Raw genomic sequence first — 13,429 nt, forward strand, 5'->3', positions numbered from 1 at the left:
GTTTCAATTAGGGTCTTGTGGTACAAGAAGCAATACTTGTAGGAAGAAAAAATATTTGATCCTAGAGATTAAAAAAAGAAACGATCCAACCCGACTCAAATTTGATTTTTTTCTTCTTAAATCCTTTATTGATTTGCCCTTAAAGTGGTTCGACCTTCATGGGAGTTGACCCTTCACTAATTCGTCTCTAAAGTGGTTCAGCCTCCATGGTAACCAATCCTTCATTGATTCGTTTCCAAAGTAGTTTGACTTTTGAAGGAGCCAATCCCTCATTGATTCTCACCTAAAAGACATTTGGCCTTCTCAAGGAATCGACCCCTTGTTATCTCATCCCAAGGAGGTTTGGTCTCCTTAAGGAGCCGAGCCCTTGCTATTTCATTCAAAAGAGATTCAGCCCCTATAGGGAGCCGACCCTTTCCTACATCATCTAGACAAGGTTCAGCCCTTCTAAGGAGCCAACCTCACATTGTAGCATACAAAGGTAATTCAACTTCCTCAAGAAACCAATTCCTTTTAATGGTTCGACACCATCGAATAATATTTTACGGTAGCTCAGACTTATGAATTCCACTCTTAAAGCTGCCCGAGTAATGTCAAAGGGAGGAATTATCATAGAAAAATATACAAAAGTGTTATTGGTAGAATAAATCTTAGATATATAACATGACTAAGTCAACTCAAGGAACTAAGTAACCACCAAGTTGAAGCAGTTACAAAATAAAGGTCACTCCTCATGTCAGTTACAAAAGTCATGAGAAGTTGAGTTTTAAGACCATTATGAACCAAAAGGAGTGTAGCTTTAAGACCATCATAACATTATGGGTCATTAATGAATTTAATATTGTACAATATGAGAAAATGTTACATACTCTGTATTAATGAGCCAATTTTATAAATAGAGAAACTTCTTTCACTCAAACTCAGGGGACAACATTTCACAATTATTTGTTTTTAAACTTTTTCTTTTTGCTTTACATTTTTTTTATTATCAAGTCCTAACTTGATCATTGGAGGATCTTTCACTGACACTATAGTACTGATGTTTTTTTAGGTGAGATAGACGATCGAAAAAGAAAAGTTTATTAGAGAAAACAACCGGAGAAAGTCTTAAAGACAATACATAATTCAAGGATCAACACATCATCAACAAGACAAATCTCGAGGAGTGGGAGATCGAAAAATCACCTACAATACGCTTAGAGCTTGCAAAATAGGTTAGCTATGATCGTGGAAACCTCAATTCCTAATTAAGTAGTTGTTAGAAAATCTCGGAAGTGGAAAAAAAAAATTCAAACAAAGCTTATGTCGGTGGGTTAGTACCTAATTCACCACCATAGAAATGACAGAAAATTACTAAATTTACCTTAAAGGATTCAGTAGGTACCAACAATGTTTCAATCGATATCTTCTTACTGAGTCCTTTCAGGTGTATTTGGTAAGATCCTACAGAGTCACAATATAAATTTTCAATAACTTCCTACCGAACAAAAAATTAGTCTTTTTTTTTAAAGTGGGTGTTGCGAGTAATTTCATTATTTGTTTGAAAATAGTGTTTAAGTGGGTGAGACGAAAAAAGTGGGTGCAAATAGTCTAGGCCTTTTTTAAATTCGCAGTTGTTACAAATCAATATGCCTTTACACTTCTAACATTTGAAAAGGATCATTAAATAGTATCCCTTGATTCAATCAAATTTCAACTTATAAGCATACATACTTATGTAACAATTACAAAGATATAATTACACATAAACAAAATTAGACAAATACATGGATGGGTCATCTACCACTAAGATCTGTACTTGGACTAAATTGCCCCCCATTAATAGAAATCTCTGAATCATCTATTAAAACTGGCCACATAAAAGCAGGTTTCTCATTAGGAGGAATTGGTGGAGCTATTTCACCACTAAGAACTTGTAATGCCACTCTCATAGAAGGCCTCTGATTTGGGTTTGGGTGACAACATGCCAACCCCAACCTAAGCATCCCCTCCAAATTCTCCTCGTCAACATCGTGCAATCTTGGATCGATAGCGTCAACTATCCTTTGTTTTCCATACAAATACCATACCCAATCAACAATGTTGTTTTTCCCGTTTTGGTAATCTTGAATGTTAGTTCCCGGTCGCCTTCCACATACAACTTCCATCACAAATACACCAAACCCGTAAACATCTGTTTCCACGCTCGCTCTACCTGTCAAGCAACACTCTGGAGCCATATAACCAGGTGTCCCGGCTATCTCATTTGTGGTATGATGAGTTTTCCCTTTTTGTTCAACCGTTCGAGCCAATCCGAAGTCACCCAACCGAGCGTTGAACTCGGAATCTAACATTACATTGCTTGCTTTTACGTCTCGATGTATCACTCTCTTCTCGCACCCATCATGAAGATAATCCAAAGCAGAAGCCACACCACAAATTATATTATGTCTTCTTTCCCAACTTAGTATGTCTTCCTCCATTGTTTGGCTCTCATTGAAATATATCAACTTGTCTAAGCTTCCATTAGGCATGAATTTGTATACCAAAAGGAGCTCACCGCTTTCGTAGCACCACCCGATTAATTTCACGAGATTCTTGTGTTCAAGGTGGCTGATTGTTGTCACCTCCGCTATGAATTCTTGCTTGCCTTGATGCGAATCTTTGGAGACTCTTTTAATGGCAACGTCCATGTTGATCTCCTTCAAGAATCCTTTGTAGACCGTCCCAAAGCCTCCTTTCCCAAGCTTGTTCATCGAATGAAAATTTCTCGTTGCGTTTTTTAGTTCCTTTAGTCGGAACTTTCGGGGTGGCGTCGTTGAACTTCCAATCCTGTTTTCCATGTCCTGATCCTCGTATGTCTTTCGGGTTTTTGCAATTTTTCTCCTCCAACAGAAGTAGCATGTGAACCCACTCGTTAAGAGTATTATTATTACCACCGTAACCGTAATCGTGATCCAAACCCATAATAGGTTATTAGAATCCTTTTCCATGTCTTCACCTGTGAAATTCCATGATTTTACACAATTCAATTCAGTTAGGTTCCCCGTAGAAGCCGAGAACCCCACGTAAACATCCTCAGGAAGATGCTCAGAGAGATTGAGCATTAATGAAATTGCTTCATTAGTCGGGGGGAATCCAATGGTCATATTTTTCGATTTTGCATCATATTGGATGCTAACATTTACATCGGTTCCACTCGAAAGGTTGACACCGTAATTTCTTAATGGGTATTGCATGAAGGAGTTGATGCTATTTACGTTCACACCTACATGATTGTCCTCTTCATCGTCCGCATAGCTTCTCCTCGTGTCGAATTCTATAGCAACTATGTGGTCTTGAGAGGACCCATTAGTTGTCTTGTTTACGATCCCAAGCCATTGTCCTTCGCTGTTAAGGGGAACTTCCGCATCACCCGTTAATATGAAGGCCATGCCTTCACCGCCCGTTCCATTGTCGGACTTGGGTGTGATATTGAGTGTAAAGGTAGAATTGAAGGAAGATGTTGCGTTGCTTGTTTTGCTCCATAGATTGAATTTCTTTTTATGTAAGAATCTCCCCGACAAATTCAAAATATGAGAATCATTCGACACATCGAGTGTCACTTGAAGAGCTCCCAAAGCTATTCTCGATTGTCCAGAACGTATGAGATCTGATTCGGTTTTGTCTGTGAAGTTCGCATAACTGAAATTCAAGCAACCCACTTGAATTAAACCATCACCCAAGAGAGTGATCAGCACAAAAACCATAGGGACACACATAGATTGTTTCATATTGAACATGTTCGTATGTTCTTGGCTTGTTAAGGCAAATGTTTACAAAGATTTGCTATTAAAAACTCCTCCAAATAAGAGACTTTGGTTGGTGGAGATGATAACTTGAAGAGATTATAAGCATTAGTTTAGGAATTGTCAAGGAGGGAAATAGCTTTGCTGTTTCCTTCGAAAGGTATTTATGTTGATTTTATTTGAACAGTACAAGAATTGTACCATGTGATTACACTATAGGCACCATAGAGTCTTCGCCTCAACAGTCCTAAATATTAATCCTGACCGTTTGATTGATGCTACACATGAATGATTATCGTAACAATTTAAATTAGACTTAATCTATGAAGACTTTCTATATATAACAATCTTCTCTCTACTAGAATTCCACCCCACTTTCCTTCATTACATCTATAGATAAGTTTCAATTTTATACCCATTTTTAATTTTAGTCAATGTTAATGAAATTCAAATTTAACAATATTGGGATCGTTGTCGTCGTCATCATCATCGTGTTCTATAATATTTTTTCTCGATTTATTGGAGACAATGACATGGATATTGTTAGACTATTCAAGGTCATATGTGTTCATATTCTTTCTTACTACATCAAGGTTAGAAATACACAAGTGAATTGTCTTCTAACCATGATATTCTTAGAAAGAGCAGAAAAAGAAAAAGAGAGAAGAAAAACAAACATAAATAGAGCTAGTTGACTTGGCCCTGATTATTTTTGTTAGAGAATATATTTTAAGTGTCGTGATGATTTGACTCACTTTTTTGTACGCTCTTTTCACAAAAACGTACAAAATCATAAAGATCTGTCCTTGTGTATTCCGAAGCAAAGGATCTACGGTTTTGTGAGGGGAGCGTACAAAAAATGAGTCAGATTGTCACGACTCATATTTTAAATATATCTCTCTCCACCACAACCTATCACATTAGACACATTGACAACGACACAATGTATCTCATGCATCTTATTCTCTAGTAGAAAATATTTTTCTACATAGAGGAAAATGGCTTTGGGGAGAAAACAACATTTTAGGGAAAATGTGCAATCATACACTTGAAATTTGTTTTTTATAGGAAAAATCAATTTCTTTTACCTATTTTCCATTTGAGTAATGATATAAGATGCAATATCAATAGGGTTTAGATCCATTGACTCGTGGAAAAATACATGATCCAAATTATGTAAACATAGAATCCAACACTTGGGATTTTATGCGTATCTTGATAGAATAAATCTCAATAGTTGGATTTTATGTTTACCGAATCCCTCATCTTCAACCTCTAGCTCAAAAACATTTATTTTTCTTTCATAACTAGTCGCCTCGAGACATCAACCACTTGTATAAGAAAAAAAACACAAACAAACAAACAAACAAATCGGGGTTTTTGTCTATAAGTTAAAAATAAGGTTATTCTGATAATTTTCTATTAGAGTATCTCAAATATTCTTCAAACGTGAAGGGATAGCTTTGAAAGTTGATGCAGCACGCATGCGTGTTGGCCTCAAACTCATACATGTTCAAACGAGAGCTCGTCGTATATCAGAGGAGTCATATTAGATGGCAAATATTTTTCTTTATTAAAGGCTGCTATCATATTGAGTTGACCAAATATGAAATCTCTCTATTATAATAATAATAATAATAATAATGTTATGGCTCCAAATACAAGTGTATGTACTCCATTGGATAAGATCTTTGGAATTTGTGTCTCCCTCGTAGAATAATGAAATATTTATAGACCTTTCTTATGTCCTTGTTTGCTTGGAAGCATACCACCATTGTCACAACCATTACCACCATTGTCACAACCATTAGTCTTCGGGACGTGCATCCTTTTCATTGGGGTCCTATCCATTGGCACCACTCTGTCCTGGTCAGACTTGTCCTTCCACATGGCCCCTTGTCTTTAGCCATGTGTCATCCTCTGATTGGCATACCCCTTACGTCCTCTCGGTCAACGGTGCCTCATCATCCATCGACTGTCAAGTGTCATTGTCGAATGACGCGACTTCTATGCCATTTTACACTATCCACAAATAATTATTTGTTCATGATTATAACAGCCTTTATGTGAGATACACCCGACATGGCACAATTAATCACTAAAACACATGGCAGCTCATGTATGAGACATGAGGCATTTGACATTTATAGGGTCAGTGGATCACAAAGGGACATAAAGATCTTCCAAATAAAGTGTGTTTTTGAGAAAGAAATTAGAATGCTCAAAGTAAAAAACCACAAGCATTACCACTGATATCATAGCTTCACATAATAAATTTAGAGAGCTGCTATTGGCACCCCAACCTTTAATTATATATTCTCCCATTTCTTAAATTATTTATCACCCCCTAATTAAAGATTAAAACACACCATTCGAATATTAGAAAATTTGATTTCAAAACAATATCACATTCAACCAACTTCAACAGGTTTACAATTGGGATTAGGCTCATATAAAATCCTAAATCTAGCAAATAGAAATCTTAAAAAAAAAGAAGAAAAAGAAGAATTTCTATTCACACCCCAACTTTTACTTATTCTAAACCATTGATCTATTTATTTTTAAATGGGATGTAATAAGTAAAAGTTGGGGTGCCAATAGCAGCTCTCTAATTTTAATGGAATGTGTTCCATGGAACAAATCCATCTGAGATAATGTGTTCTTGTGCTCCATACAAAGCTATAACTCCTTTACAAGCTCTCTTGGATATGAAAGATAAAAGTTGGAAGAAATAAGACAATAAGTTTTAGAGTCATCATCAAAGGCCTCCTTTCAATTCTATCCAAAACCATGTCTGCCTCAATGTTACATTTAAAAATTACAATCAAGTTCATTGAACTTGCAATGGGTACATGGGATTTTGATACTTACAACATGTGTTCAACGTTCGGTACTTTGACAAGGAGAGTCTTTTCGAAATGGGAAGTATTTGACATTACTCACCACAAATTCTCTTCAAAATGGGATTTTCACTCTGTATGATCTGTTGGATCTTTTAAGATGCAAACATCCAAACACCAACATTTCCTAGCGAAAGACGTAAACTAGCTTGTAGGAGCCATTTGAAGTAGCTTCTCTGCTTGGTCCGGGAAGAAGGTTATGAAAAGATATGCACCTGTATATCAGATAAGGCAAGCGTGAGACTGTTTACAAGACACAACATAGGAATAAATGCAATCAGGATCATAGTGACAAGAATCTGAATTTTCTTTTTTTGAAAAAAATCACGATTTTAATAGTTGCCCATAAGATAACGATTTTTTTCAAAAAATTGCAAAGTTTATGAAAAAATCACGATTAATTGTGATTTGATCGATGATGTTTTGAAAAATAAAATCACAGAATATTTTTTACTTTTAGCAATTTTTAAAGAGACCTTCTATTGCCACACCAACTTTTACTAACAACACCCCAAGATGTGTGTTAATTCTTTGGTGATCTGTATATGAATTGGGGTGCTGTTATAAAAAATAGGTGTGGCAATAGAATCTTTCTTTTAAAATGTTATGTAACCATTTAATATATGAAATCTGTACATATGTATGGGTCAGCTTCCATAGACAACATTGTAGACAACGTTCTAGACAACATGTTTTTTACTATATGAGCTAAAAGTTTTGGAATAGGCTGATTTTTGTTTTTGTGAGAATGATCTCTATGGTGAGGGGATCATCCTCACAAAGAATCAGTCCATTCTGACATTACTAACCCCACTTTACAAGTTGAAGAATCGTGGACCGTTCATTTTATACCGTTAGTTTTAACCACTTTTCAAAGGGTTAGAAGTTTTAGAATCGGCTGATTTTTGTTGAGGATGATCTCCTAACATAGACTTAATTTTTTTTTTTTTTTTTGAGAAAAGTTTATTTCAACTTAAAAATCACCTATATTTGCTTGCAGTTGGAAGTGGCAAAACAAAGATACGAAACGATTAAAAGAACTTAGAAGAGTGCTTTTATGAGTTAAAAAAAAAAAGAGTCATGATGAATGCATGTGGTTGGGTGTGCAGTTGACGTGGCAAGGGCACAGAACCACAGATCTTTTTCATCGGAATACACAGGAAAAAGATGTGCGGTTCTGTGCCTTTGCCACGCCAACTGCGTACCAAAACCACATGCATCCATCATTATTCTTAAAAAAAAAAAAAGTTTCCTGAACATAAAAAAAAGTATAGACAACTTACAACAAAATAAAGTAATTTACATCTACCAAAATATATAAAATAATTTGTAACCTGAGAAACACTAATTTCAGAGACTCAAATATACATTTTTTACAGTTGCAACCCTCATCTCTGTGGATTTAAGGTCTTTCATATATAAAAATCAAATCTAAGAAGGGATTTTACATATTGCAGATATTTAGTTGGATATGAGGTGCAGTCTAAAACGACTTTTATTATAAATTTATTAATGGAAAATGCTGGAATGACACAGGGTATTTACTGCGATTCTCACAAGTCTGATATGGGATGTGCACATAACCATAAATGTGTTTCCTCGCGATACGAGTAAAATCATCTACGGTTATGTATGCATCTCCACGTCAGAATTGTGAGAATCACGGTAGATCCTGTGTCACCCCAGCACGACTCTTTATTAATAAAACAAAAGTGCTTGGCTCAATATTAAAAGTAACTGTTTTAATGTGACACGTCAGCATTAATATATGCCATTGATTGTATAGGATCTATGGTGGGCAATGGGTGTACATATAGGGAGCATCTTTAGACTCCCTTTAAATATATAGGGTGGCGTTCAGAGGCCCTAAAGAGAGCCAAACATTGTGCCAAACATTTTTTCAATGTATGGAGATCCTCCTCACCAAAAATCAGCCCATTCCGAAACTTCTAACCCCATCAAAAGTGGTTTACAAAAAACGGACAGTCCACGGTTCTTTAACTAGTAAACTAGGGTTGAAAGTTTCGGAATGAGCTGATTTTTGGTGACAATGATCTCTTCACCATGGAGATCATCCTCACAAAAAATCAGCCCATTCCGAAACTTGTAACCCCTATTTTGAAAAACGTTTGGCTCTCTTTAGGGCCTCCGAACGCCACCCATATATATATATATATATACATTTTTATACTTTAAAAATTATGTTATTTTTTATTTTATCCGACCTTATCGACTTTTGCAGACTTTTTTCGAAGCTTTCTCTTGCCAAATTATTACCTAACCCCAATTTTGCCACAATGACCAGGCTTATTTGAAAAAGTTTAAAAGGACTTACAAATAAGTACGGTCCCAAGTACAGCTGAAATCTTGCCTTGAATGGTAACCAGACCGGCCTTGCCCGCATTTTGTAGTTCAGTTGAACCAACCGAATCGAATGTTCCTGAAATTAAAGAACATATTACTTATATTTATTTATACATCATATGTATATCAAAAGTAAGCAAATAAAATGATATCTTGGAATCAAACTTAGACCTGGTTTTACCGACTGAAGTCCTGATGTTATACATGATATATTTTGGAAGCCTGATTTCTCTAGTCTATCCGCTGCTGCAGCAGACCTTAAATCACAAAAAGAGACGAACAATTAAAATGGTCATTACGAAAGATAGCATTCAGAGGGAACTAATGCGATTTACAAGGCATGCTCCAAGATTAGAATCTAACAAGAAGGATTTTCAACTTATTTAGCTATAGAAGAATGTGAGATCACATTCGGTAGAGAATGAAGTAACCTCATGTAATCTTTATAAGAAGGACGGGCACATGAAATCTATATAACCTAGTGTAATCTAGAGGTTTTAAAAATCTAGGATTGTTAATTTTTTTTTTTCCATTTAATAATAAATTCTGGTTCAAATTGGCCAAACCCTAAGCTTTCCCTCCACAAAAACCTATTAGAAAGTATGTTCTCAGAAAAACTTGCCCTTACATTTTGATTGAATTTTGACTGAAAAGTGAAACCTGTTGAAGAGTTCATTCATCCTAAAGACTCGTAAAGTGGGTCATACTTGTCATCATTTATGTCTTATCCCAAATATTGAGTTTGACAACACGAATCCCATTTAGTCATTCAAATCTACCTTGAATGATTAGATGTCCTAAAGCAAAGAATAATATAACCTTCATTTTGGTACCCATTGTTGAGTGTATTTTCCTGCACTCTCAGGTGCGTCATACCCCAATTAAGTCCCATGACCCTGTTATATTAATAGTTCTCCCCCTCTCCAACAGATTGATCTTTTGGAGTAGTTGGTTGGTTAACATGGTATTAGAGTGCCAGGTTCGTATAGGTCACGGGTTTGATTCTTTCCACCCTTATGGGTGAGGGGGAGGGGGAGTGTTGAGTGTATATTTTCCTCCACTCTCAAGTGTGTCATACCCAATTAAGTCCCGTGACCCTCTTATGTTCGTAGTTCTCCCCCTCTCCAACATATCGGTCTTTTGGAATAGTTGGTTGGTTAAACATGGTATCAAAACCCTAAGTTTGTATGGTTCGATTCTTTCCACCCTTATGGGTGAGGGGGAGAGTTGAATGTATATTTTCTTTCACTTTCAGGTGTGTCCCACCCTAGTTAAGCCCTGTGACCCTCTTCTATTCATAGTTCTTCCCCTCTCCAACAGATCGGTCTTTCAAAGTAGTTGTTTGGTTAACATGGTATCAGAGCGCTAGGTTCGTATGGTTCGATTCTTTCCATCCTTATGGGTGAGGAGGAGTGTTGAGTGTGTATTTCCTCCTCATCCTCGGGTGTGTTATAGCCCACTTAAGCCATGTGGTCCTCTTATATTCATCGTTATCCCCCTCTCCAATTGGTTGGTTAGCAAGATTTATGGGCTATGCCCTATCTAGAAGGTGGTTTACCTGTTGAAAAGGTCTAGATAAGGAGCAGAGTGCATCGTACATTACCTCTCTAAAGAGCGATAACCATGGTTCGTTGTTACATAAATAGCCCACACAAAGTAATCCAAGGAGAAACTCACCTCAATCCTTCTTGACAGACAAGTAATAATTTACTCTCGGGTGAGAATTGGCTTTTAACAGATTTCACAAAATCTGGATTAGATTTGGTGAATGGCAACCCAAAGAATAATCCCGAAAAATTGTTATGTACAGTCCGCTTTATAATTGTGCCTACAAAATTCAGAAACCATAGAAATTGAATCCGAACTTTGAAAATTATACTTCAAATAAGATCAACTACAACTAAATGATAGACTAAAAGGCGTACCGAAGTCACTGTCATTGTTTTCGATAAAGAGGGGAACATGATAACATGACTTTATATGTGCTCGATTGTATTGAGACTTGTCCCGGACGTCCAAAACTTGAAACCCCTCAACATCTATGAGTTTCTTTGCCTCTTCAGAATTCACAAATTTCACTTCTGCCCGAATGCGCACACTTCTCTTGCAAAGTGGTTTGGTCCCTCTGCGATTGGTCTCAAATACCAACCAAGGTGTCCTGAAATTTATAAAGCACATAATGAATCTCTTATCCCCAAGTACTTGGAAAAAGTTTTCTACATCACAATAACTGAAATTTTTTATGAAGGTGTCAGCCTGGTAAGTTGGTAAAGTTTGTGAATGATAATAGCATAGAGCTAAGTTCAATACTCTCCATTGTCGCTTGCCTAAAACTCAAAGGAAAAAAAAAAATAGTTACATGCATTTCATATCCATCATCACTACCATCACAAAATTCTCCAAAAATTTTGGAAAAATTCAGAAAATAAGGGGCTGCCCAATGCAATTCTTCAAAGTAATTGGCAAATCATTGAATCGAAAAAATAATATGTTTTCAAGATCAGCCCTAACCTCCGCCCCTCTCCATCTCTTGAAATCCTAACTCCGCAATGCACCTACGTTATTTCTTAAAAACATCATTTTATAGTCCTTATTTTTTTTTCTTTCTGAATCTTTCCCAAATTAAATTGAATTAACACTCCCACAGAATTATTGTGGAATCTGAACTTGGTTGCTATGATCATAAAAATATTGAGGTCGGCAATGTGAACCCTGTTTGGCCAATTCAACCCTATTTTGAGCCAAAATCAGTGAGATTGTTCGACACTATATAACTCCAACTTTCAAAGCAACATAACCATCCTCCTTTAATGGGATTGGAGATGCAAGCCTAATGCTCACGAAGTTTGTTCTGAAACCGCTTCGTTCATAATATCTTACATTAAATTAATCCAAAAAGATTAAGTTTCAATTACAACATTTTGTTTCAGACCCATATAACTAAAGAAAAAACTCAATATGTTTCTTTGAAAACTCTTCAAAGAAAATCACCAAAAACCCATAATTTGAAAACCCTAATTCAGAAATTCATGTAATTAAAACATGGACATTTCCTAATATCTTACCTTAAATGAACCCAAACAGATAAAGTTTCAAATTACAACATTTTGTTTCAGACCCATAGAACTAAAGAAAAAAACTCGATTTTGTTTCTTTGAAAACTCCCAAAAGAAATTCACCAAAAACCCATAATATAAAAACACTAGTTCAGAAATACCTATAATTAAAACATGAACATTTCTTTTGCTCCAGAATTTCAAATTCTAGAACTAACTTATCGAAATTGAGATGGAATCTGAAAAACCCAAACCAATAAGTAGAACTAAAAACGATTAGTCATAAATTTTGTAACATTTTATGGGAATTATGAGATGTTATAGGAGAATTAAATTCTAAAATATTTACTGGTTTTACTTTCTGGATTTCAGAATTAAGTAAAACATTTCCATTAAAAAAAAAACTGAAATTTACGATTTTTTTACAAAATAGGAATCAAAAAGAGAAAAATTTCCATGAAATTAATTACCTTCGTGAAGAAAGAGCCGTACAGCAACCCAAGCTTGCCATCTCTGTCTCTCTCCCTCTCTCTGTGGAAGAGTTGAGAAGCTCTCTTCTTCAAAAAGCTATTTTCTATCCAACTCGTCCAAAGCCCATTAGGCCCAGAAATTAAGAGAATCAATGATAGATAGCCACGTGTCAATAAAAAATTACTTCTGGATATATTTCATGTCTTCTCCTACTTCTGGTGGGTCCACATAACAATAACAAAAAGACATTTTGATTTTTTTAGCTTTTGCAGCCCCATCCATGATTTTTAAACTCGTCCGAGACCGAGACGTATCGTTCGAGTTAACTTGGTATCAGAACTGAATGAGACCAACTCACAAAGTCATTTTTTTTACCAAGTTTTATATCTCACGTTATATTTTTTGAGTTATCTCACGAGACGTCTCAAACGTATCGAAAAACTCATCCGAGACGATTCGATATCGGAGTTGAACGAGACGAGACGCGATACCGAGTTTAAAAACCATGGTCCCATCTGACTACCTATGTGAAACACTTTCCTTACTAACATGGTAAGATTTTGAGTCTTACTAAGGGTCATTTTACTCATTGAAAAACTCATATCCAATTAAAAATAAAAGAAAATTTAGAACTTAATCCAATGTTTCCAAAATGGATGGCTACTGAACTTTCAGCTAACTCTTAAATTTCAAATAACATTCAACGATGAAAAATAATAATTTTATTTTAGAATATTTTTTTTTTCAAAGTTCATATAATTTTGTCCTCTACATCTTTAAAGCATCAGATCATGTTTTTCGATGGCACAAGGTGAGTCCAAGGACCTTTAGTAAGCTGATAGGACTTTTTTCCTATTCTAATGACACTTTC

The 13,429-nt window shown here is 35.7% G+C and overlaps 2 protein-coding genes across 2 annotated transcripts; both read right to left on the reverse strand.

The window, feature by feature from the left end:
- Positions 1-1,753: 1,753 nt before the first annotated feature.
- On the reverse strand, positions 1,754-3,833 carry LOC147383799 (Concanavalin A-like lectin protein kinase family protein). The gene has a single exon (XM_086426056.1). It carries the CDS (start codon positions 3,759-3,761, stop codon positions 1,776-1,778), a length of 1,986 nt encoding a protein of 661 aa, XP_086282182.1. The 5' UTR covers positions 3,762-3,833; the 3' UTR covers positions 1,754-1,775.
- A 2,678-nt stretch (positions 3,834-6,511) lies between these two features.
- Positions 6,512-12,683, reverse strand: LOC147383800 (Rhodanese/Cell cycle control phosphatase superfamily protein). The gene is made up of 6 exons (XM_086426070.1): positions 12,558-12,683; positions 10,957-11,189; positions 10,709-10,859; positions 9,203-9,288; positions 9,003-9,107; positions 6,512-6,882 (listed from the first exon to the last, which is right to left on the reverse strand). Exons 1-6 carry the CDS (start codon positions 12,596-12,598, stop codon positions 6,812-6,814), a joined length of 687 nt encoding a protein of 228 aa, XP_086282196.1. The 5' UTR covers positions 12,599-12,683; the 3' UTR covers positions 6,512-6,811.
- Positions 12,684-13,429: the final 746 nt, after the last annotated feature.

Source organism: Akebia trifoliata, chromosome 15 (genome assembly GCF_017979445.1).
Source record: "Akebia trifoliata isolate Shusen 1 chromosome 15, ASM1797944v1, whole genome shotgun sequence".
Lineage (NCBI taxonomy): Eukaryota > Viridiplantae > Streptophyta > Magnoliopsida > Ranunculales > Lardizabalaceae > Akebia > Akebia trifoliata.

Bases quoted from the DNA above. Each gene is read 5' to 3' on its own strand.
- LOC147383799 (XM_086426056.1), bottom strand. From the start codon at position 3,761: ATGTTCAATATGAAACAATCTATGTGTGTCCCTATGGTTTTTGTGCTG.
- LOC147383800 (XM_086426070.1), bottom strand. From the start codon at position 12,598: ATGGCAAGCTTGGGTTGCTGTACGGCTCTTTCTTCACGAAG. The intron at 9,289-10,708 runs GTGAGTTTCTCC...TTGTGATTTAAG, and splicing joins GTCTGTCAAGAAGGATTGAG to GTCTGCTGCAGCAGCGGATA. The intron at 9,108-9,202 runs GTCTAAGTTTGA...CTTTAATTTCAG, and splicing joins ACTTCAGTCGGTAAAACCAG to GAACATTCGATTCGGTTGGT.